This window comes from Pseudophryne corroboree, chromosome 7, assembly GCF_028390025.1.
Source record: "Pseudophryne corroboree isolate aPseCor3 chromosome 7, aPseCor3.hap2, whole genome shotgun sequence".
In the NCBI taxonomy this organism is placed as follows: domain Eukaryota; kingdom Metazoa; phylum Chordata; class Amphibia; order Anura; family Myobatrachidae; genus Pseudophryne; species Pseudophryne corroboree.
Genome location: NC_086450.1, coordinates 455,614,678 through 455,637,641, shown reverse-complemented (window position 1 = coordinate 455,637,641; position 22,964 = coordinate 455,614,678). Strand labels below are relative to the sequence as shown.

The 22,964-nt window shown below is 39.7% G+C and overlaps 1 protein-coding gene across 1 annotated transcript; it reads left to right on the top strand.

Annotated features, from left to right (window-relative positions):
• Positions 1-15,712: 15,712 nt before the first annotated feature.
• LOC134944272 (olfactory receptor 5V1-like) lies at positions 15,713-16,303 on the top strand. The gene has a single exon (XM_063932849.1). The coding sequence runs from the start codon at positions 15,713-15,715 to the stop codon at positions 16,301-16,303; it is 591 nt and encodes a 196-aa protein (XP_063788919.1).
• The last annotated feature ends 6,661 nt before the right edge of the window (positions 16,304-22,964 follow it).

Sequence of the window (22,964 nt, the reverse complement as noted above, 5' to 3'; positions counted from 1 at the left end):
ACACATTTTAAAGGATTCACAGGTAGAGCTAATTATTTCACTTGTGATTCTGGGGCAGATGTATTAACCTGGAGAAGGCATGAGGAAATGATAAACCAGTGATATGTGCAAGGTGATAAAGGCAGCAGCCAGATCCTAACTGTTAATTTACATATTATAGTTGATTGGCTGGTGCCTTCATCACCATGCACTTATCACTGCTTTATCAATTCCTTATGCCTTCTCCAGGTTAATACATCTGCCCCTCTGTGAGGATACCTGGAAAACATGAACTGCTTGGGGTCATTGAGGACTGAGTTTGTGAACCACTGATTGAGATACTGTAGATGAGCTTTACGGATAGCAAGTTATATTGCAAAGGTGCTGTGCACAAATTGACACATTGACCGGGACTTCCAAATGTAATTGAAATCGAAAGTAAAATTGCAATGAGAGTGTGATTGTACAATTGAATACCTAGCTTTAGGAAGAATTTTCAAAATTACTAAATAATAACATGAATGATAAATAAATTGGATAACATATTGTTAATGAATTAGTATTAATGAAAAGTATTATTAGCGGTCTTTGAATCTGCTCTTATTGGCCTTTATATTGCAAAAACATTCCTTATTCCTATGTCAAACCTGTTTTCATCATTATTTTCCTTTATTGTTAATTTTCAAATTCAATAAATTTTTGTTGCCCCCTCAGAAATGCCATGGGCAAAATGTAGTAGGTTCGATTTCTTTAAACATTCAAGTTTTCCACAAAAAACATGTGAGTTTGCAATCGCTGTATGTAATAAGCCAAAAGAACAACTGTTCTCATGCCAACAAACACACCATCCAGATGTTGCCCATGTAAAACATACAAATATCTAGAAGTCCAGGCTAATACCCCTTTCACATCATCAATGCCGTATCCCACCCGGGAATTGGAAACGGGTCCTTCCCAGGTGGGATTCGGCATTGGACCCTAACTGCTGGCTCCACGACCCAGCAAAATTCCGGGTCGGTTGCCATAGCAGCGGGAGGCAGAGATGGCGCTGGAAGATGAGCTCACTTTTCTGCCGCCTCTCCCTATGTGGTGAACAGGTCAACCCGGGAGCCTGTTCACACTGCCACTGACCCGATATTCAACCCAGGAATAAATAATGAAAATTTCCTGGCGCCAACCAAATACCTACACAGTTGCCGCAGCTTTCAATTAGGGAATACTCAGCCCATAAACCAGAATAAATAATAAATAAATAATAGAAAGCGCTGGTAACCGTGTAAAAAGGCTTTATTATAATTTGATATATTCTATTTATTCTTTTCTAAAATACGATTTATATCTCATACATATATAAAAACTTAGCATACAATATGCAATATTCATAAGCCATATATTCCAATTTTTATTTCATTTATCCGAGTTCAGAAATGCATTGATTTAGCAGGTTTAATCATACTAGCATTTTCAACTGAGCCTGGATAAATGACATTAACTTGTTACAATTTAGTCTTTACTAACTATTCACAGCTAAAACCGACACTATTTAACGACTTTAAAAAGGTAGAATGTGTCCACAATATATTTGTCAGAGAGACTGTCCACAGCTGTATGATTAATACACAGTATCATGAAGCATTGTTGTTTGGCCACTGTGAGTTCTAATCCATTGCCGGCAATTAATTAAAGCTTGTATTCAGATCAGTCCATTTTATATACAGACAAAGTTCTTAGTAGTCACTTAGATTAAAGCTCACAGTGTAATAGACTGTGCTCCAATGTGGTTATTAAAACATGGCCATGTTTGGTGATTTAAAAATTGGATATTACCATATCTATCCCGGGAACCCTGGTCCGTACACTCCCGGCCCTGGTAGCAAAATTCCTTTTAACGGGTCCTTATCCGGAGGTCTGATGTGGGTTCCACAGTAAAGAAGACAGGATTGTGTAATAACCCTTGGTATCCTCTGATTGCCTTATACTCTATAAGGCTAAGAGATAGAACAAGAGAAAGAGTGTATTTATTGATATATAGATCTATATCGGTAGTAGTATGATATTACATATATGCAGAGAGAGAGAGATAGAATGATTTAATCTATTAAATTTGCTTTGTTACTATGTCTAAATAAAATAAAAACATGTGCGGATACATGTGTGGATATAGGGCAGCTGAGGAGTGCCCTAATTATGATTAATGTGGCAAAGCCGGGAGATCGATGCGGTCCGGCGAATACATCACGTAATCAAAGAGAGGCCTAGAACACATGCGGTTGGGCGCATGCGCGCGCCGCGAGAATTTGAAATAAAAGGTGTCCAGGTAGAGGGAGAAACTACACTGACTGAGGAAGCCGCCGATTATTGGAAACAGGTGGAGAAACGCGTTTTATTACAATCAGAGGATACCAAGGGTTATTACACAATCCTATCTTCTTGACTGTGGAACCCACTTCAGACCTCCGGATAAGGACCCGTTAAAAGGAATTTTGCTATCAGGGCCAGGAGTGTACGGACCAGGGTTCCGAGGATAGATATGGTAATATCCAATTTTTAAATCACCAAACATGGCCATGTTTTAATAACCACATTGGAGCACAGTCTATTACACTGCAAGCTTAAATCTAAGTGACTACTAAGAACTTTGTATATAAAAAGGACTGATCTGAATACAAGCTTTAATTAATTGCCGGCAATGGATTAGAACTCACAGTGGCCAAACAACAACGCTTCATGATAAGGTGTTTTAATCATACAGCTGTGGACAGTCTCTCTGACAAATATATTGTGGACACATTCTACCTTTTTAAAGTGGTTAAATAGTGTCTGTTTTAGCTGTGAATAGTTAGTAAAGACTAAATTGTAACAAGTTAATGTCATTTATCTAGGCTCAGTTGAAAATGCTAGTATAATTAAACCTGTTAAATCAATGCATTTCTGAACTCGGATAAATGAAATAAAAATTGGAATATATGGCTTATGAATATTGCATATTGTATGCTAAGTTTTTATATATGTATGAGATATAAATCATATTTTAGAAAAGAATAAATAGAATATATCAAATTATAATAAAGCCTTTTTACACGGTTACCAGCGCTTTCTATTATTTATTTATTATTAACCCAGGAAAGGTCAGGCGACCCAGGAATTTGAACATGGCCCTTTCACACCGCACACCAACCCATGTTGACACTGTAATATGCCAGGTTGATACCAGGTTATTTGTGCTGTGTGAAAGCGGTATAAGAGTCATAAGCTCACATAACTCGGAATATGCTGCGCTATATAAGAAACTGTTAATAAATAAATAAATAAATAAATAACTTACAAATATAAACTCATAAAAAAATAGACTGATCTCTGGGTGGTGAGTTTAATGTGTGAGTTTACTGTACAGATTCGTCCACATACACTTTTCCTTAAATCAAGCTACATGGCATGTCATGGACTCTGTGACTTAGCTACGCCCTGTGATTTTTCTTATAATATGCAACTTTAATTTCCTACTTGATACAAATTATTTTGATTAAAAAAAAATGGTGGAGAGTTAGTTGTGCTAAGCATCTTTTGCCATGCGACACAACGAAGGAAAGTGTACAGTATGTGGAAACATCTGTAATCAACATTTGAGGCATAATAACACACAAGGTGTCTATTATAGTTTCCCAGACATTTAGGGTCCTGGAGAGGATAAAACACTGGAAGATATTGATTGTCCTGAGAAGGTTGGCTCACCATAGGAGGCTCGAGATATTGATGACCAAGAAGGATGATGCACTAGAGGAGGCAAATGATATTAAGGAGCCCAATGTGTATGGTCAAGTGGAGAAAGCTGGTGATGTTGGTGGACCAGAGGAGGAGAGTCCATTGGAGAAGGCTGTTAATATTGAGGTGCTACAGATGAAGGAGACATTAGAGAAGCCAATGCTCTCTAGGTTGCCTATAGTCTGTTGATAAACCCTTTGATGAAAGTAAATAAATGTCACATCTCATCATAGCTATAAAGGTTTGTAATGAATTAGCATGAAAGCTGTGCAGATTAAACTATGTAGAGCTAGTTGCAAATTGGAAATGTGACTATCTCCATAAGTATCATTTCCAAAAACTGATGAGAAAACTTGTTATTGTTTAAAAATGAGTGTTTTGTTGACATTGACACAGATTTTGTACAGGTATGTTCTCATACACCCATCCTGTTTGTGCTATGTGGCACGAGATGCATGTTGCAACTTAAGGGCTCTGCCATGGGTATGATGCCCAGACTTTAATACTTTCTGCTGTTATATAAAAGGATGGCTTTCATAAGAGATGCTTGTTCAAGTACTGTACCTGTGACTTAACAGCATAAATAGCATGTGTACATAAAAACAAATTCCCTTTAAACAGCCCACACATTCCATTAATCACATTACATTTTTCATTTAATATACAAAATACCAGCCCCACTATCTAAATACACTCTTTATATACAGGGACATAGTCATAACTTTATGGGCCCCAAAGCAACATTTTGAAAGGGCCCTACTTCATATTTTGTGATACTGTTACGGCTTCCAGTATACAGTATGGAACACATGCATGTAACTATGACAGGGAAGGTGGCCACTCTTAGCTCTTTGCCCCAGAGCAGCTGCACTCCCTGCACCTACTGTATCTAATCCCTTATTTATATACAAAGAGCAGACAGAGAGGGGGTGCTCCCCCCCCCCTTGGATTTCCTCCCAGCACACTAAAAATTACCTGTAACCACACCTGAACCTATCTGTTAATAAAAATTCAGTGAATTAGTCACACATGTTTGCAAATGCATGTTTAGCTGCTGATCCACTTCACGGATTCTCCGATATCAGCAGTCCTAACACTACATAATAGCAGTGCCCACATAGGGCCATGTAATTTGTCACAGTAGGCCTCATGATAAAGGCTATTACTAAAACACATTCAGACAGAGAGCTAACTTACCCGGGAGCCACCCCCAGGATCTCCAATTGGCACTATAAGGAACAGCATGCCTTCCAAATACTGCTCACATTCAATGCCTCTCGCACACAAGCAGACAAACAATGGCAGTTGCTCTGTCATTTCTGGAGATAATTATATATCAGGTGCTAGAAAGGGGGAGGGGTCACAGACAAACAGCAGACAGGGAGGGGGGTGCATTTTTCCCCCTGGATTTCCCCCAGCACACTAAAAATTACCTGTAACCATACCTTAACCTATTTGGAAATAGAAATTCAGAGAATTAGTCACACATGTTTGCAAACGCATGTTTAGCTGCTGTGCCACTTCACATATTCTCCGATATCAGCAGTCCTAGCACTACCAAGAACAAGACAAACATACAATACATTTTGCATTTTCTGCTGCATGCAATTATTTTCACCAGCATAAACCAGGTACTGAGTGAACACTAGCATGCTGAGGATCAGCTACTGCTAAATCACTCTCATTTTATCTCTGCATGTATGGTCAGGCTGGCATATTTGGCAACCCTCTGGGTGATGGGACCATCTCCCACAAATTTGTAATATCAAAACAGAACCGCTCACACCATTAAACAGAATTTATTCCATAAAACTCATATTAAATTCTGCTCACAAGATTACGTGTAAATAATGTTATAGATTATCGCTAGTCTACAGATCCAACTGAAGAAGACATGCTCGGCCAGTCCCTAAGACAGTGAAAGTGTTCACAAAGTGATTGTTCCTCCAAACAGGCTCCACAAACAGTGTTATAGACAACACAACTCGGAATACCATTGTATGCATTTTATCAATATGGCATGATGAAATCTGAGCATTGAAAAGAAGGGGGCTCATTTATCAATGAGTGATGCAACTCGTTGCATATGATAAACAGTGCTCCAGCCAATCAGCTCCCAACTGTCATGTTTTTCAGCGCCTAACTGTCATGTGTTTGAAAAATGCCAGTTAAGAGCTGATTGGGTGGAGCACCATTTATCATAAGCATAAATGGTATCATTCATAGGGGGCCAGATGTAAAAGCACCCAAGTTCAGCGGCCATGCCAGGGTCAATCATATACAAGACTAAACCATGCCTTGATATAAATGCCCTTTTAAAAAAAAGTCTGATTTAGGCCTGCATCACTCATTGATAATTGGGTCTCCCACACCATGTTGTCATAAGCTGTCATGTGATTTAACTCTGCTATCACTTGCAAGGCTCCTTTACAGGAATGAGACAAGCTTTTTATATGTAAGTTTCTTGTACATGGGAGCGCCTATACCGCAGAGGCCCAACAGTGAAGTCCGGAAGATCATTAGTTGAATTTGAAAAGACAGGTATGTATAGAAGAACAAAAATAGACAATAATAATTGGCGCCTGATCTAATACTGCTGGGAAACATATATCTAGGACTGGGCTGCAGCCTCCTGATAAGGGCTATGGCAAAAACCTATGCAACAAACAATAAAAATACAAAATTAAAACCGTGGTTTTACCAGGAGGCGCTGTCCAGTCTAATTAAATGAATATAATATATTTATTTCACAAACAACACATATATGGCCATATAATATACATAATAATACATATAACAATTTAAAATGTAATTAATAAATGATCAAATGAACACCAATATATAAAAAATCCAATATTAGTAAATCAATTGAGGTATAAATAAAAAGGGCATGCAATCTTTCTCACTGCTGGTATTAGTCACTCACTCGTATTAATTAGTTAGTCCACTTTTAATTAGATCCAATATAGTAGGCACATTGCTTCAGATATCACTGGTGATTTTCTCTCCTACCTCCCTTGTATAGCAGAAATGCAGGGGCTTTACATATTGGAGTCCAATGAATGACTGAAGAGTGATAGGATCCAACAGGAACTTGCAAGCCTGGGAGCCTCTCACTTCTTGCTTTAATGGCTGTTGGTCAAGTGAGGCCGTGTCCACAAACAAGCTTACAGATGTAAGTGAGGGTTAGCCAGCACCGATTGCAGCCCGATCATGTGACGCATTTCCTTGCCTCTCCACTTCTGGGTATTCGGTGGCTTCCTCAGACGTGTATGATTGCTGACCCACTGAATGCACTTTTATCCTGGAGACACCCCTAACTTCTCCAATGGCACTCTGGAGTCAGCAATCCCTGCTGTATATTTTTGGATTGTGGGAAGAAACCAGAGTACCCCGAGGAAACCCACACAAGTACGGGGAGAACATACAAACTCAGCACAGTTTGGGCCATGGTGGGAATCGAACTCATGACCTCAGTGCTTTGAGGCAGTAATGCTAACCATTACACCATCAGTACTTCCCATACTGCCCACCATTTTGGCAACAAAAGATCCTGCCTAACCCATGCCATTGGTCAGAGACTGTTTCTAGCAGAGCATATCTAACAGGATATGAACAATTTGAAGATCTCTCATAGCTATCTTCTCTGTGCCATTTCTGTGATTCCCATGATATTGGCAGGACTGTCAGTTCATGCCTGAAGCGTGGCCCCTCCTGCTTGGCTAACGAAGTTACGCTGGACCATTGGACATGTTGGTAACCACAAATAACTTGCAAACTACACCAGATGAAATCTCAAGTGTCCAGATAGAGGGTCTTCTGTTCTGTGTAATGCATGCACCGTAGTTTCCAGAAATATTCACGTATGCGTAGTTGCAAATAATCACGCAACTACATGAATGTGGGTAGCCTGTGAGACTTAGCATCAGGCCCACAATATCCTATTGAGCCCAGTCAGACACTGCTCCTGTTGCTCAATACTTATCTCAGTGCTTAAGAGCTTTAGAAGTTATCTAATTTTAATATCACCACACCCTATAAATAACTGACCTTTATGTAACTGACACAAGCATTACAAAAGATTAATGTTTGTGACCGTGAAATAATTGTGAACTAGTCATGTATCTTTATCACAGTCAACCAGAGACATATGCTGAACCCCCTTCCTAATGCCCCACCCCAAAGACTAACACAGGGTATGTACAGTATTACACAGAACATGCTGTACCCCTGCAGCACACACACACACACACACACACACACACACACACAAACACACACACACACACACACACACACACACACACACACACACACACACACACCTGAACGGTTCCTCTCCTCACCTTCTTTCTCTTTTCTTCTTCTGGCTTGCTATCAAGCTTGGGCTAGCTTGTCTGGCATTCTGGGAGGCATTCGGATGTGTTATATCTCGGTAACCTTAGCAATCATTAACTGCAATATTGAGTGTGGCTATTCTCCTCACTAAGTCCCAGCATGATGACTGCAGCTGCAGTCCCCCCTCTTCATCAGCAGCAGGCCCCTGTTTCTCCTCCCAATCCACGTTTTACCCTGAGGGCCACCTGCAAGCTGTCTCCTCTGTCCAAATCTGAACCATTGAGAAATTTAGGGGCAGAAGGGTGGGCGTAGCCACGGAGGTGATAGGGTGGGCCATGGGTACCCCACTCTGTCTGGGCACTGGACTACAGTCCTGGCAGTCTCCTTCCTTATGGAGGCAATGTCCCTAAGTAGATTACCTAAATACAGAATGCAGAGTGAAATTAAAAGGCAAGTTGCCTCCATGAAGCACGTATGATGCTGTCTGACATCTTACAGCTACTGTATTTTTGTATGAAAGCGTTCTCTTTTGCTGTTAGTACATGGTTCTGCATAAGATTGTAACATTGAGAATTCTAACAACTAAATGGAGATTATGTACACATCAGATGCATGTGTTGCCTGTATGCAAATTTAGAATAGCAATAATAATCATGCAATGCCAGAACAACAGTAAGTGCTCTGGATGTTCCATTGGTACAGTAGGTCCATGTAATTAAAAAAATGGCAAAATGAGATTCTGTATAACCTCTCAGTTTAGCTTACATCAACTCTGTTTGTACTTTAAAACATAAACTTTCCTTAATTATTAAGACATATTAGACTTCCTATCAGCTGGTATTAGCATACATTTCTATGCCAACTGAAAAGGGTCAGCTTTATTTAATTATTTACTGGAAGGTATAAACATGTTATGGTGGTGAAGAGAAAATGGCCCTACACAAAGTATCACCTCCTTGTCCAAGTAATTCAATAAAAGGTGTAAATGGAGGCCAACTGCCAGCCCTTCACCAAAAACTCAAGTCTTATATGTGGTACTTTGGGCCTAATTCATTTTTCTAAGCACTTGCTTTAGCAAGTGCAATTTTTTAGGCTACAGAATTGCTAATGTTAGCAAATGAAGCTGCCGCCACGAAATGAAAAGAGATGCCCAGTGAAGTGATCGTAAACTCATTCACAAATGCATACACACATGCAGGTTACATGCAAGAATGAGGGACATTGACTGTAAGGGTTGCCCAATGGGTAGGCAGACTAACTGCAGACACTGGTGGATGTTTCTTTGCATACATGATCACAGCTGAATGCAGATACATGCCCTAAAAATGGCCATGACAGTACTGCATTTTTGCCACCAATTCCATTAACTCCCTCAAATGGTTCCATCCTGTTAATCACTCTGTTATTAAGTCCTTACTGTGAGCGTGATTGCAAAGGTGCCTTGGCGCATGCACAGTGCTCTCATGGCACATGCGCAGTCCACTGATAATTGCTCCATTGCATTAACATTGGTGACTGCTTGCAAACATGAGTTAGGCATTTTTAATTCCATTCACTTTATCTTTCTCCAAGGATTAGTACTGTACATAAACCCCTCAATGCCTAGATGTGGGCCAACTGCCATCCCATTACCAACAACCCAAGGCTTAGTTTGAGGTCAACTTCCAGCCCATTGCTAACAACTCAATGCCTAGATGGTATCCAACTGCCAGCCCATCACCAACAACTCAAGGTATGCAATCATCCCTGCAAATGATGGACAAAACATACCACTGGGACCAGTGGTGTTGCTGACCCCAATAGGATAGAATCAGTGTAAACCAGTGGTTCCTAAACTGGGTGTTGTGGCACCCTGGAGTGCCTCGGGTCATTTGCAGGGTTAACCTGCGTTGGAGGTCCAGGACCAATTCAAATTAGTTAAGATTTATGTAATAGACAAAGCCAGTGCTTCTGGATTCCAATCATAAAATATTCAGACAAACAGAAAGTAAACCTGTGTCTCATCTTAATGTAATATATATGTTTTTTAATTTCTCAATAAGAAATTTTTGACCTAGGAGTGGCTTGAAAACAAATCTGATATTCTGGGGCACCATGAGTCTAAAACTTTAAGGAACAACAGGTGTAAAACCATGTATTGGTACCTCAAGACCTACAAAAAGACCTTCCAAAGAACTTCCAAAGAGGCAGGATACCTCCTAACCAGAAAATCACTTTTGTAAACCAGCAACTCAGCCCCAAAACTGTACTCCTTAACTGTATTAAGAGTATACAACTCAACTATAAGGCAACATCCCTTAAATTTTTAACCGTTACTCGTAAATGTATTGTCACAGAGTAGTAGTTTATTACATGCAGATTAAATACCTTCTGTCTTCCTGTTTTCTAAGTTATTTATTTTATTATTAAAAAAAAAATTGGTGATATACATTTTGTCAAAACAAACAATGTGGGCAAATACAGAGTTTTAATTATTTTAATATTTTACAGTATTTTGACTAAAATGAATGCCACAATGGTACTGTATAACAACATTAACTGTAAATGACTGTTAAAGCAGTTAACATTTAAAGGATTTACTAATTTATCTCTAAAAGCTTTGTAATCAAACCCCAAAGGCAAAATGTATGGGTGATGCAATTCAATAATTTTCTAATCCACATGGTAACATCATAATTCATTACACATTGATTGTGAATCCACATGGTATAAATAACAGTCTTTCCTTTACTGTTTTCATTTATTATAGCAATCTAAAGGTGAGTTGTGACCCTTCTACTACATTGTAATGTACAATGAAAAGGATTTGATCTATAGCTGTGATAGGTGTGGTACTGTATATTGAAGAACATTTTGTTTAATATTCTTACATTCTAATTTTTCCCATTTTTATTTTTTTTAAGGTAAAGCAAAACATTGCATCTACAATTATTTTTGACCAGGTACATTAGGTACAGATTTCCCTATATATAAATCTTACTGCTATCGTATAAAAATTCTTTGCAGTATCAGGAACTTACAAAACAGTTTTCAAAAGATATAAGGCCACACATATTAAGTCTTGAAAAGAGATAAAGTGGAGAGAGATAAATTACCAGCCAATCAGCTCCTATCTACCATGTTACAGACTGTGTTTGAAAAATGACAGAAGCTGGTTGGTTGGTTGGTTGGTATGGTACTTTATCACTTTTCAAGGCTTAGTACATCTGGCTCTTTGACTGACAGAGGAAGTTTTCTTATTTAGGTTCTATGAGGATCTCTGTAGGACTCATCAGGTTTGTACCCAGCTGTATGCTGACAGTAAATATAATGTGAAATATTTTAATATCTGTGAACCTTAACAAATTGATAAATAATACAAGACGGCATTTAATGCTGACTATATATATTTTTTTCTAAATTAGAGATAGAAGGGAAAAGGTAAAATAGATTTGGACAAGTATTTTTTTCTATGGCCAGTAATCTTCCTGTTATTTTTGCTAAATGCAAAACACAAATGTGTTCTATACTGTACATATTATCTTTGTATATCTGCAAAGTAAATTATGGAGTACTGTAATTACATTTTTTGAATGGAGGAGTTATATTTTCCTCAGATTTGATGGGCAAAATTCTGTGACTTGGAAGTGCCTACTACGTTTTACTGTAGATCCACCTAATCACACATCATGGCATGACTCTATATCCTGGCTAATCTGGGCGGATTGATGCTGTGAGAACAATCTGCATTGTTTCCAATTTGTTATATGTGCATGTACAGTAATACCACGGGCGGGAAAATACTGTAGAATGATTTTTAGATTATGAAATTGAGTTTCTTAATAAACAGTATCGCTTCTAAAAAAAATGGCTAGAAACATCCCACAGAGTCCTATTAGTACCAAAGTTTATCTTTGTTACAGCTATAATATATAACCTATATTTCACGTACAGCTGAATTTAAAACCACAATCTCCCTGCACCAGCTTTACAAGAGTGTCCTATCAACAGTCAGTGCTGCAGGGTCTCCCAGCTCTTCCCTCCATCTACCTATTCAGCTTGCATGCCTGATCCTCTTCACAGCATATCACTGACATGTCACATGCAGACCTGTCCTCTCATACACATCAGACAGAGGGACAAGTCACTGTATTACATAAGGTTAGATGCTTCTCCATTAAATACTCTCTTAACATTCTGAGGAATTTATCTGTCTACAGGTTGCTCTGTCCCAACATCCTGGGATCATAGATGTGCAGGAAATGAAGAGTGACTACAAAAAGTAATTTTGGCCTTGTCCAGCACAACATAAAAATTTAAGTGGATAAAAATCAAATTCCTGAATGAAGATTAAACCTAACTTATGTCTAATCAAATAGTGTGTTATTTATTTTTACTTAGACACCACATGCAGTGATAAAATCATGTCTCATCTGTGTAAGTACAGCGGACCACTAATAGATTACTCATGTAACTCTGACAAAGAAAAGGTAAGTATATTTTATTGTTCTTTTTTATTTTATCCTCATATAAGGAAGAAATGATAGACACTAAGGGCCTAATTCAGATCTGATCGCAGCAGTAAATTTGTTAGCTAATGGGCAAAACCATGAGCACTGCAGGTGGGGCAGATGTAACAAGTGCAGAGAGTTAGATTTGGGTGAGGTGTTTTCAAAGTGAAATCTAAATTGCAGTGTAAAAATAAAGCAGCCAGTATTTACCCTGCACAGAAACAAAATAACCAACCCAAATCTAACTATCTCTGCTCATCTTCTATCTGCCCCCCCCCCTTTCTGCAGTGCACATAGTTTTGCCCATTATCTTACAAATTTGCTGCTGCTATCAGATCTGAATTAGGCCCAAAATTTGCTACTAAAAGAGGCATTTCCTGCACTATTTCTAAAAAAATGTAGATTTCTGAATAATTGATGCTATTTCAAACTTTTCAATGTTGCACAATTCTATGTTTTTTATCTAAAATGTTGTAAGCTAATGGATTTCGTCTGTTGATTTGATCCCTCTTTATTATTTATTAGATCTGCAGATAATTTACCTTGTGAGACAATTCATGCTATTTATCAATTTTTTAAAAGTATCGTAAATATCTGCACTGTATTATACTTTTGACCTGTTGTATTCTGAAAGTATTAATATATTATATTGTTTACACAGTTTTATTCAGATTAGCTAATACGATATCAACAGTGAGACTGATTCACATTTTATACCCACAGTGGGTGAAGCATGTTCTAATCAAACACATCATAAGACAGTATATTGCTTCATTTCCACCCTGTTGACCTATTGAACCTTTCTCCCTTTTGTACTGTCTACCTTTTCCATGCTGACCTTTTCATTCTGTCGACCTTTTGACCCTGTGTCGTCCATATGCTGTCAATCTATTGACTGTCAACTTATGTTTTGATGATCTATTAATCCACACCCAACCACATTATGGGTTATGAGCAGCAACATTTTATGTGGGACATAGGGATAAAAAGAAAATATTAAACTGGTTTTGTTACATGTGTTCATCTTGGTTTCACCATTACTTTCACAATGGCCAGTATGGTCAACCAAACTTCATAAGGTCCTTCCCAATAACCATTCAGGGATCCTAGCCAAAGGAAGCTCTGGATACGCACCTACTTTCCTAAGTAAATAACATAACAAGCTCCGTATTTTAGAGCTTACTAGGACTCATCACAGAGGTCTGATCTGTTTTAACTGATTGTAATAAGATATTTCACAGGTAAGTCATTTGTTGGGTGATGTATTCTGTCTTCCTCTGAGAGTTCTCCTTATACAGTAGAATATTATGATCAATACTTCGGGTCATGTTAGGGTTGTTACTTTAAATAATTTAAGGATTGCTTTTTTTAATGACACAATCATACTATATCTTGTTTCTGAACAAGGACCACTAGCTTCACCTATAGCAGTCACTTTTCCCATAAATAATACTCTAGCATACTTATTGAAGCTCAGATACCCCAAAGGAATCAGAGAGGATAGTAAAAGCTTCTCAGGACAAAATTAATTTTAGAAGATTAATAATTAAATAATGATTTCATTATTGTTTCAAATAATCTTATAAGAACAGGGAAGAATCACATTTTTAAATATCATTCCTGCAATGTGTGTACCCTGATGTATACGATCTATATTCCCCATCACATGTACATGCACACATATTCACAACAGGGTTTATTTTGTTGGGAAGATACAGAGCTGCAGATAGGAGACTCAATGGGCACTGTAGCTTATTGTAGTGAGGGGAGAGTTACAGTGAGGTAGGTTCCCAGTATTGAGAAACATCCCCTTGTGTGCACCCCAGCTATTCACCTCACCACACGTCAGTTATATACAGTATATTGGTTTCCGGCTCTCCCTGATCAGTGAATACTGACCTGGGTGCCCTCACAATAACTACAATACAATCTCCAGAAGGTGTGGGAGTCCCAGGCTAAATAATTGTACTCTCACTGCGACATATACGGTAACATGTCAGTGATTTTGTTTATCAGCATGGCACATCCATCAATCCATAAAGATAGCATGGCACCCATTATTCCCATCAGTTGTGTCTGTGCACCGTATTACCTGTCTCACCAGTGTTACGTCTTCATCACACCTGCATGCGTAGAGACTTCTGGCTGCCTAACATTGACCTACAGATGGGTCCACGGTTATCTTGGCTAGTTTGCTGTGCCTAGGCACAACATGGTTTATTAACATAAACCCTTCATCTATTGTTCTCAGCTGCAATATAATACAGAGAACAATACAGCAGGGGATTAAATTATTACAGCAGGGGATTAAGTCCGATTGGCCAGTCTTAGTTAATCCTATTACAGGTCAGGATAAACATGGACCCATCTGTATATACCCTGAGATATAAATGTCAGATCTACAGGTGTGTGATTATCCTAATGGCAATGGTAGAATCTATATCCCCTTCGCAAAAAGTACCCAGATGTGACATCAGGTGAGGGCAGAAGTTATTTTTTGTCCTTACAGCATTTTAATTTTTCGACAATCTAGGTTAGTTGTAGGTGTCTAGTATTTAGCCTCCATTATACCCTCACTGGTTCTTCTGAGACCCATTGTCTCACTCCACTCCCCTTTGCTCGCCACAGGTTACTATTCCCAATTGATGGGGATGTTGACCCAGTGCTTTATGGGAAGGGTCCTTTCGCCAAAGGGGATGTAGGTACTACCTAATGAGATTACTATTACCCAACAGCCGTGCAAATAGGTTGAAGTAATAAGTACTATATGTTTCTTTACAGAGTAACCTGGATGTGACATGGAGAACCAGACTTACATAAATGGATTCCTCTTGTTACCATTTTATGCAAAATCAAATTATATATTGTACACTATATGTGTATTTTTTTTCCTCTATGTATTTGGAGTACTTATTAATGCTATTATAATAACAGTGATATACATTGATTACCAGTTACACACCCCCATGTATCTATTTCTCTGTAACCTGGCCTTAGTAGATATCTGTTATACAACCACTACTGTCCCTAACCTGCTGTACATGTTACTATCTGGTGATAATACAGTGTCCATCATACAATGCTTCACTCAGATGTACTTTTATTTTTTGGCTGGTTCCTCAGAGATTTATCTAATATTCATTATGGCATATGACCGATATGTTGCTATATGTGATCCTTTACACTATCACACTATTTTAAACAGGAAACATTGTATTGTTTTGGCATCTGGCACTTGGATAACAGGATTCTTAAACTCACTTGTGCTTACAATCCCAGTGTCACACATGTCCTTCTGTCATTCTCGCACCATACACCAGTTTTTCTGTGATGCTAAAGCTCTGCTTAACATCTCCTGTGCTGGCCGTGAAGATTTCTATAATGTATTCTATATGGAAATATTGATGTATGGAGTTTTCCCAGTCATGTTCTGTTTGACATCATATATAAAAATTATTGGAGTTATCTTGCAGATAAAATCGAAGGATGGCAGAAAGAAAGCCTTCTCCACCTGCTCATCCCACCTCACCATTGTTATTATGTATTATATGACAGGTGTGTCTGTGTACATTATGCCACCATCAGAATACTCCGATGTCCTAGAACCAGTGTTTATTGTACAAGGCTCAGTTGTAACTCCCATGATAAACCCTCTGATCTACAGTCTACGGAATAAAGACATGAAACGTGCTCTGCTGAGACTACTGCGGTGGAAACAAAGTATTGAGCAGTAAGGGGGAATGTGCAAAATTTTAAATAAAATGATGTGAATGATAACTTAATTTTAGCAATTTGTCAATCTATGAAATAAATGATAATACAGTAGTATTTGAATTTGCTCTTACCGATCCTCTTATTCTTTTCAGTTTGTCCTCTGAGCCTAATTCAGACCAATCGTAGATGTGTTAAATTTAGCACATCTACGATCAGTCTTCAGACATGCGACTCCCCCCCCCCCCCCCCCCGCACAAGTACAAAAGCAGTGCACAACGGCAATGTTTTTGTACTGGAAAAGTAGCTCCCAGCCGGCGCAGCTCCTGCACACTGACAGGGAGCTACTCGTCGCTGCCCTGGTCGCAGCGGCTGTGTGTGATGTCACGCTGCCACCACAGCCCACCCCCCTTAACTGTCCGGGCATGCCTACATTGCCCGGATTACACCCCCTAAATGGCGGCCAAATGCCGCCGGCCCACCCGCTCCCACCCAGCAACTGCCTCTGCCTGTCTATCAGGCAGAGGCAATCGCAGGGCTAAGACAGCCGCCGGCTCTTTGGCATGCACTGGTGCACTGCGGCATCGGCGTATGCGCAGTTTAGACCTGATCACTGTTGTGTGAAAACGCACAGCACCGATCAGGTCTGAATTAGGCTGTCTATGCTAAAACCTTTTATATAGCTTTTAATTATCAAGCCTGAATTTCAGTGCTATATCTGTTTCCATGTTAGCAAGTCGTATTTCCTTTCATTTGAACACAAGACAGAGATGGTTTCATGCCTAGTATATTTATTCTGTATGGTATTGAGATCCCGTCGCTTGTGATGCCGGCAGATATAGTGCCGGCAGCGGCATCCCAAAGATTAGGATCCTAAAACCTAGTTGGGAAGTATTCTATCCCTAATCCCTAACCTTCGTAACCCTAACCCTGCTTTTTAAAAGCCTGACCTAAGCCTTCCCCTTCTCCAAAGCCTAACCATAACCCTCCATGGTGGTGCCTAACCCTAACACCTCTTCCACCAGCACCCCCCCACACACACACACACACACAGCCTAATCCTACCCCAGCAGTCTAAACCTACCCCCCCCCCCTCATGTTGATTACCTGTCCGGGATTGTGATACATGTTGGTATTCCGGCATCGGTATTCCGAGCATTGTTGGGATTCCAGCATTGTGATTCCAACTGCCAGGATCCCTTGCGCCATCCCAGTGCAATGGATCCTGGCAGTTGGAATCACAATGCTGATCCCGTTTATTCCCCGTGCAGCACATTACAGTCAGACAAGTCTGCACACAGAGAGGCTGACTACACAATGGCGTGCTGTCTTATCTGCACTATTTTGAGTTGAACATATCTCAAGATACTCTAAGTCCTGTTTAAAAACAGTAGCACCATATTTGTGCCAGGTGTGCAAATAGATACTCTTACACCTACCGATAGCACAAATGTGCAAAGAAAATGTATTACAGCACTTAATATCATGTGTAGAAGCACATTACACCAAAGAACATAGGGGTTTATTTACTAAGCCTTGTATGGAGATAAAATGGATGGAGATAAAGTATCAGCCAATCAGCTCCTAACTGTCATTTTTCAAACGCAGCCTGTAACTGATTGGCTGGTACTTTATCTCCGTCCTCTTTATCTCCATCCAAGTGTTGGTAAATAGACCCCATGGTCAGCGTAAATTAAAACAATAAAACAAAAACAAAGCAATTCATATAACCCCCCCAAAAGGAGTAGAATGTCACATTAATACATTAATCAATACAGGTTGAGTATCCCATATCCAAATATTCCGAAATACGGAATATTCCGAAATACGGACTTTTTTGAGTGAGAGTGAGATAGTGAAACCTTTGCTTTTTGATGGCTCAATATACACAAACTTTGTTTAATACACAAAGTTATTAAGAATATTGTATTAAATGACCTTCAGGCTGTGTGTATAAGGTGTATATGTAACATAAATGAATTGTTTGAATGTAGACACACTTTGTTTAATGCACAAAGTTATACAAAATATTGGCTAAAATGACCCTTAGGCTGTGTGTATAAGGTGTATATGAAACATGATATCTCATTATAGTATGCAATTATTCCAAAATACGGAAAAATCCCATATCCAAAATACCTCTGGTCCCAAGCATTTTGGATAAGGGATACTCAACCTGTACAACAAATGTATTATATGCTCGAAAGCAAACAATCTTTACTAATATCTATGTCAATACATTATGTCATACATAATAGACTGCAGATGGTTTAACCTCTGTGAAACAAAAAATGAACTACAGCAGTTTAATACCTGGTCAATCAAATGTGAATCATATGTACCGTGAATCCGGGATTACAGTAACTGTTTAGTCTAATGCAGGATCACAGATCTCTCTGAACCATATATAACCCAATATACTGTATAACCCAATATATAACCAATAACAGTCAGGATCAGTAAATACACTGGAATAATTTTGGACTGAATGTGCCAACAGCTGACAGATTATGCAGGGTGTGCCCTCCGCTATTTAGGAGCAATCATCTGGCATGCCTCTTTCTAACACACAGTGGCAGATGTCAGGTCAAATCTATGTGATGCCAGTAGATCAATCTTGGCTGGATGGAGACCCGAGATCAATTTGTAAGGAGGCCCATCGAAACTGCTATAAAGGGTTGTTCTCAGATGGGCGGCCGCTACCGGTTGAGTGTGCTCTTTGTATTCGGAGTGAGAACACTGCAGGAACTTCGGGCAGAGTGAATAGTTGTCTGTGTTTCACTGTGAAAATTTAGTGCTTCTGCAAAAATTAAGAATCCTAAAGTGGCATAATCTTATTTTACACAAAATTAATGACTGCAACTTTGTTTCTTCAATATAAACTTAAATGTAAACTTATACACATTTTGTCACAAGTAAGATATTAAAGAGCAGGTTACTGGTGGCTGAATTCCATTGGCTGGAAACAGTGGGTGTGAGCATGGGGTATGGTATGTTAGGTAGATTAGACTTAGGTCGAACACTATGGGTAGACAGTAAATAGGTCGACATGGTTTCCAGGTCATCAGGGACTCTAGGTCGACATGTACTAGGTCGACATGAGAAAATGTCGACATGGGGTTTTTTTAAAACTTTTTTTGGTGTCGTTTTCTTTGTACAGTGACCGGGAACCTCAATTACTACACCGTGTTCACTCGCCATACTTTGGGCAAGGTTACCGTTCCCAATTGTAATCCACCTGGATCGTAAAGTATGAAAAAGTTTTAAAAAAATTAAAACCTCATGTTGACCTAGAACATGTCGACCTGGAGTCCCCGTTGACCTAGAAACCATGTCAACTTACTGTCGACCAATAGTGGTCAACCAAAACAGTGTGTCGACCTAAAGACCGGATCCCTTGAGCAGGTCCTACAGCAACAATACTGTTAGGCGCCGAGGGTCCGCCCGTCAGTGCGGCCCGGCGCCTAGCAACTAGGGACGCCGCATGCGGACAGCCGCCGGCTCCCTAGCAACGCTAGACGCCGGGCGCACGGAGCCGCTCAGACCCTAGCAACGGGGACGCCACTGTCGGACCGCGTTCCCCGTTGCTGGGTCTAGATTAATCACCTCATTGGTATCCTGGCCGTGCAGCATGCAGCTGCACGGCATGATTGTTAATTACCCTGTCTGGCTCCTGATTGGAGAGCTCCCAATTAAAAGCACTCTCAGGACTTCTCACAGACGCCGGTAATAGCTTCCTGTTTGCTGTGTCTGTTGCAGAGAGTTTTCCAGTCCTGTCTATCCGGTCGTTCCTGTCCTCAGTGGTCCAATACTCGGAAGTTGTCATCTTTTCCTGGAGTCCAGACCGAGCACCTTTAACATCCTGTGGTGTTCGTGAGTCGCGGCGTAGCCGTGTGTTGCGGCTTGACCGCTTACTATTTATTATTTTGTGGTATTGTGTTTCGGAGCTTTTGCGGAGGATTCCGCTCCCACAAATCCACTCTGGTATCCAGCGGTGCTGGATAGGAGTAACGGATTCGTGGATTTTTGGTTGTCCTTTTCCCTGGCGGTTTGTCCGCACATACTTCTGGTTTAAGTTAGTTAGCTTGTAGCCCCTGGCCTGGTTGCTTAGTCAGAGGGCCCCTTGTTATCACCCTGTCTCGGATTTCCCTTTGTCTCCCATTAAGACCTGAGGGGGCATCGGAGTTGGGCAGACATAATCCGCCCTTCAAACGCGGCTGCCATGGGCTCAAGCAACCATAGTCTCGCAGGGGATTTCTGATAACACGGGCGAGACAACGGAGTTAGGGCGCCAGGGGTTACTAGGCTTTCCTGCTCCCGTAACCAGCATTCCCTTCCAGTACTCTGACCTCCGTCATAAGATCTCCTCTGGTCAGACGTACTGGTACCATAACAAATACAGTCCTCCACAGCAGAAACATGATAATGGTAATTGATAATTAATAGACATTCTAGACAGGTTTAGTACACAAAAATATTTGCATAAATGGGAGGACACATCAAACAGTGTCAAATCAGATGCACAAATCTATAGGCAGAGTCTCCAGGAAATAACATGCAGGATTAGAGAACCAGGAAATATTAATGATAACCAATCACTGATTATTGGACAGCAAACTCTTTAAAGATGACTCAGGTGGGTGTATATTTACTAAATGTAAATTTTGTGTTTTCCACCGATTTTTGGTCAATTTATGGTAATTTTTGCATGTTGGATATTCACTACAGGTAAAAATCGAACAAAGCAACAAATTGGCCACAAAACAAAAAAACAACAGTCAAAATTTTATACAAAAATGGCCTAATCAGGACATTTAAAAACATTGATGTTTTCTGTTGTGCTTAACAGTCGACTTGTAAAAATCGGTATAAAATTGACCAAAAATAGCCATTTCATATAGAACCACCAGAAACAGTTTTATTTGGTTTTAAATCATGTTAAATTATCTGTAATCTCAATATGATGGTAAAATCATGGGACAGAAGCATGTGGGGCATGCTAACTGCATAAATCATGCATTTAAAGGTACAGCAATGAATTTAAAAAAGCCAATAAGCAAATTAGCACAGGAGTGAAGGTGTTTGTGGGTAGTACAGTGCATGTGACATGTTTTGGCCAATAGGGATGCTTTTGTATAATTTCATACATTTTCATTGATTTTTGATAAAAAAATAATGTCTTCTGTTGAGAGTGATTAGAACACATTTAGAACTTTAAATATAAACCAATAGACTATTGAATTTGCAATGGAACAAAAAAAACTATTGTTAGTAAATGGACTATTTGGAATAGAACAATATGGCCGATTTTGTGTTGATATTGATCAATTTTCGATTTTTGATCTTTATTAAATTTACCCCCTGATGTCACAAAAGTATGTCACTACAGAGGTTTGAAATGGACCCAGATATACACATATGTACACACACACACACACACACACACACACACACACACACACACACACACACACACACGGGATCCCTAGTGAACTTGAGGGCCAAAGTGGCCAAAGAGGCAAACTGTCAGGAATCAAATGTACAGGCAAACTATTGGAAGTGAAGAGAGAAAGAACATCCTGCACCGGATTATTTTTTATAATCAATAATCTCACAAAAAAACAACATTTGTTGGGTTATCTATCTGAAAGGTACCTGGAATGTAACTCAGTGTTGGTGGTGCCACCAGTAATAGAATACTGTGTAACTAAAAAAAGTTTTAACATTACCAGTACTGGGATGGCCACAAGGACTTACGCCACTGGCGACAGTACGGTAGTAAAAGCAAAGACAGGAAGAAGAAGAATGAGACCAAAAATGGGTCATATAACAGGGTAACAGAACCAAGATAAAGTATGAAGATGCAAGGACCCAGGGAGAGACACTGTAGTGGAATGGGACTGCAGTGATATAGGCTAGTGTGATATTGTATGAATCAGCTGTATGCGAATAACAATGACAGTGAATAACTAGCAGAAAGACAAAAGATAAAGGTACAGATGTGTCCACTATTACCTTTCTGAAAAAAGTATCATGGCCTGCCGGTCATGGCACGAGATAAGCTTTCCTCTCAAGATATACACGGCGTGCCATGTGTATCTCATCTGAAATATAGTGCAGTACCACTTTTCAGACAGCAGGTGGCATTTTCAGAAACTGAGCAAGCAGAAAGTCTGATAGAGAGATTCTAGAGGGAGTAGTTCAGACCTGATTCTAGCAGCATTTTATTTGCAAATGGGCAAAACCATGGGGGTCATTCCGAAATGATCACACGCTAGTTTTTTTTGCAGCGGTGCAATCAGGTCGAAACTGCACATGCGTATGCACCTCAATGCGCAGGCATGTCGTACGGGTACAAAGCGGATCGTTGCTGAGCGATGGATTTAACGAAGAATCGATTCGCACAGCAGATCGCAAGGAGATTGACAGGAAGAGGGCATTTGTGGGTGGCAACTGAACGTTTTCTAGAGGTGTCTGACGTCAATTCTGGACACGAACAGGCTAAAGTGATTGCCCCAAATTTACGTCAGACACCCACCCTGCAAACGCATGGACACACCTGCGTTTTTCCAAACACTCCCAGAAAACTGTCAGTTGACATCCACATATGTTTTCTTCCAGTCAATCTCCTTGCGATCGTCTGTGTGAATGGATTCTTCATTAAATCCATTGCTCAGCAACAAT